Source organism: Perkinsus marinus (genome assembly GCF_000006405.1).
Source record: "Perkinsus marinus ATCC 50983 genomic scaffold scf_1104296952136, whole genome shotgun sequence".
Lineage (NCBI taxonomy): Eukaryota > Perkinsozoa > Perkinsida > Perkinsidae > Perkinsus > Perkinsus marinus.
The window spans coordinates 98,628-100,697 of NW_003208996.1; the positions used below are offsets into that span (position 1 = coordinate 98,628).

At 41.7% G+C, this 2,070-nt stretch overlaps 1 protein-coding gene across 1 annotated transcript in view; it reads left to right on the forward strand.

The window, feature by feature from the left end:
* Pmar_PMAR024154 (hypothetical protein) overlaps window positions 1–1,706 on the forward strand; it is a gene marked incomplete at its 3' end in the record, with an annotated part of 3,374 nt that extends 1,668 nt beyond the window's left edge. Inside the window, exons 3-7 of the mRNA XM_002777268.1 lie at window positions 131–282; window positions 459–543; window positions 856–1,046; window positions 1,246–1,361; window positions 1,589–1,706. Coding sequence (XP_002777314.1) covers window positions 131–282; window positions 459–543; window positions 856–1,046; window positions 1,246–1,361; window positions 1,589–1,706 — 662 coding nt within the window. The remainder of the gene's footprint in view (window positions 1–130; window positions 283–458; window positions 544–855; window positions 1,047–1,245; window positions 1,362–1,588) is intronic.
* Window positions 1,707–2,070: the final 364 nt, after the last annotated feature.

The window sequence follows — 2,070 nt, forward strand, 5'->3', positions numbered from 1 at the left end:
GGAAAATTTTAGGGAAAAATAGGAAAAATAGAGAATAATAGAGAAAAATAGGGGAAAAAGGGAAAACAGGGAAAAATTTGGAAAACATGGGGAAAAAAGCCTCGCAAATGAGCTCAGTGCATCCTTTCAGGCCAATGTCCTGGTAGTATCGGTCCACTGTACCTCCCTGATAGTGAGGGAGTCGTTTGTTTGATCACATCTGAAGTAGTGGCTTCACACATCCCTATACGGGTCTCCGCTGGACACCAGGAGTATGTCTATCTAGAGGAACCTTCAGCGCTGGTGGGTAGTTTCGTGGCGTAGCTACTCGACGTGGTTTCTTAAATTGAGCTCGTGAGTTTGCTCACTACATTACGGGTGGATGTGTAAAAAAAACCGACGAAAATTTCCCAAAATTTCCTCTCACAATTTTAATATTTTTACCAGCACATGTAGTTGACCATGTGCATGCTGCTCAGCTTCATCTCGTTGATGCCAGTGAAGTGCTTTTACTCGACGTAGATGCTTGGCTAGACTTGACGCTGCAAGAGGATCTGGTTCTATGTAATAAGAGTTGACTGAAGATTATTTGAGTTTACGTGAAGTGGCGTAAAACTCGGTGAAAAACGCGATATTCGCGGTGATATGCAGTGGTCGTGAAAAGTGTTTTTCATATCACTAGGATGAAACTCCAATGATATCTCTTCGCGACGATTTATGGTCCACTTATGGTTTTGCAGTTGTTTTACGTGAAGTGGCGTAAAACACCATGTGAAAAACGCGATATTCACGGTGATATGCAGTAGTCGTGAAATATATTTTTCATATCACTAGGGTGGTGAAATTCCCCTTCGAAATAGAGCACAGTTTTTCTAGTTACCTCGAATGACGATCCTATAGAAGTAGTCTGTACTCAGCAGCAGCTCGAGCCGCTTGTTGCCCTGTGGTCTGCGGGGATGACGATAGTCAGTATTGATTCTGAGAGGGAACCGAAGACTCAGGCGATATCACTCATCCAAGTGTCACTATATGGACCTCACCGTTTACGCAGGGACTTCATAATAGATGTAAGAAGCCATCCGCTGTGATTGGACATTTGAAGTGATCATCGATAACAAATTCGTATTTGACGAGACTGTCTCAAGGTGCCTATTTAGAAGGTGTTTTGACAATAAGAACACTAATGGAGTTTCACCCGTTTTACACGAAGTGAAATGTGTTTTTCACATCATGGGTGAAGCTCCAATATATGAAGTGCGTGATCAGGTGCAGTTGTTTGATGATAAGGAGTACCTCGGAAGGGAATTAGCGGAGCTCTTTGTGTCTTTCAACTCCTTGAAGATACTACACTCTGCAACTAACGATCTACGACACTTTGAGAAGTAGGATTTGGAGGAAGAGTGGTAGCGATTAGCTGATGTGTATATGTGAACGTATATATACATTGGAGTTTCACCCCCCGTTTTACGTGAAGTGGCGTAAAACTCGGTGAAAAACGCGATATTCGCGGTGATTTGCAGTAGTCGTGAAATATATTTTCGACTAGTGTTTACTCCAATGATATCATTTCGCGACGATTTATCGGCCTGAGCGTTTTTGTATGTGTTAGAAATTTCGAAGCATGCGAGTGCATCAGAGAGCGCGTAAACAACTTGTTGGACACCCAAATACTGGGAAGTCGTCTCGGGCAGACGAAATTGGGATTGGCGAAATTGGCTGAAGAGTAAGAGGGAATTTCGTGGCGCGTGACGTTTTTAACTAGCAGTTATTCATATCTAGATTTTCGAGAGTACGATATAGACTATGGAACACTTCTTGGTCGTTGGTGTTAATCGATTCACATTGTTATCATATGAACTTACGAGGTGCCAAAAAATTTTTGGGAGTAACAGTTTTTGGTAAAAATTGTTACTTTACGTAACGGTTTGGTTCACACTGTAATGTGTGTGTGAAAGTTTCAATTGAAGTGAATGCATCCAGGGGGTGTGCGTACGTATAGAAACTACAAGAAAAGTTGAGAATAACCAAGATATAAGTATAGTATGACAGGGTAGAAATTTAGTGACAGAGTCTGGAAAACGGTAGTTAAAA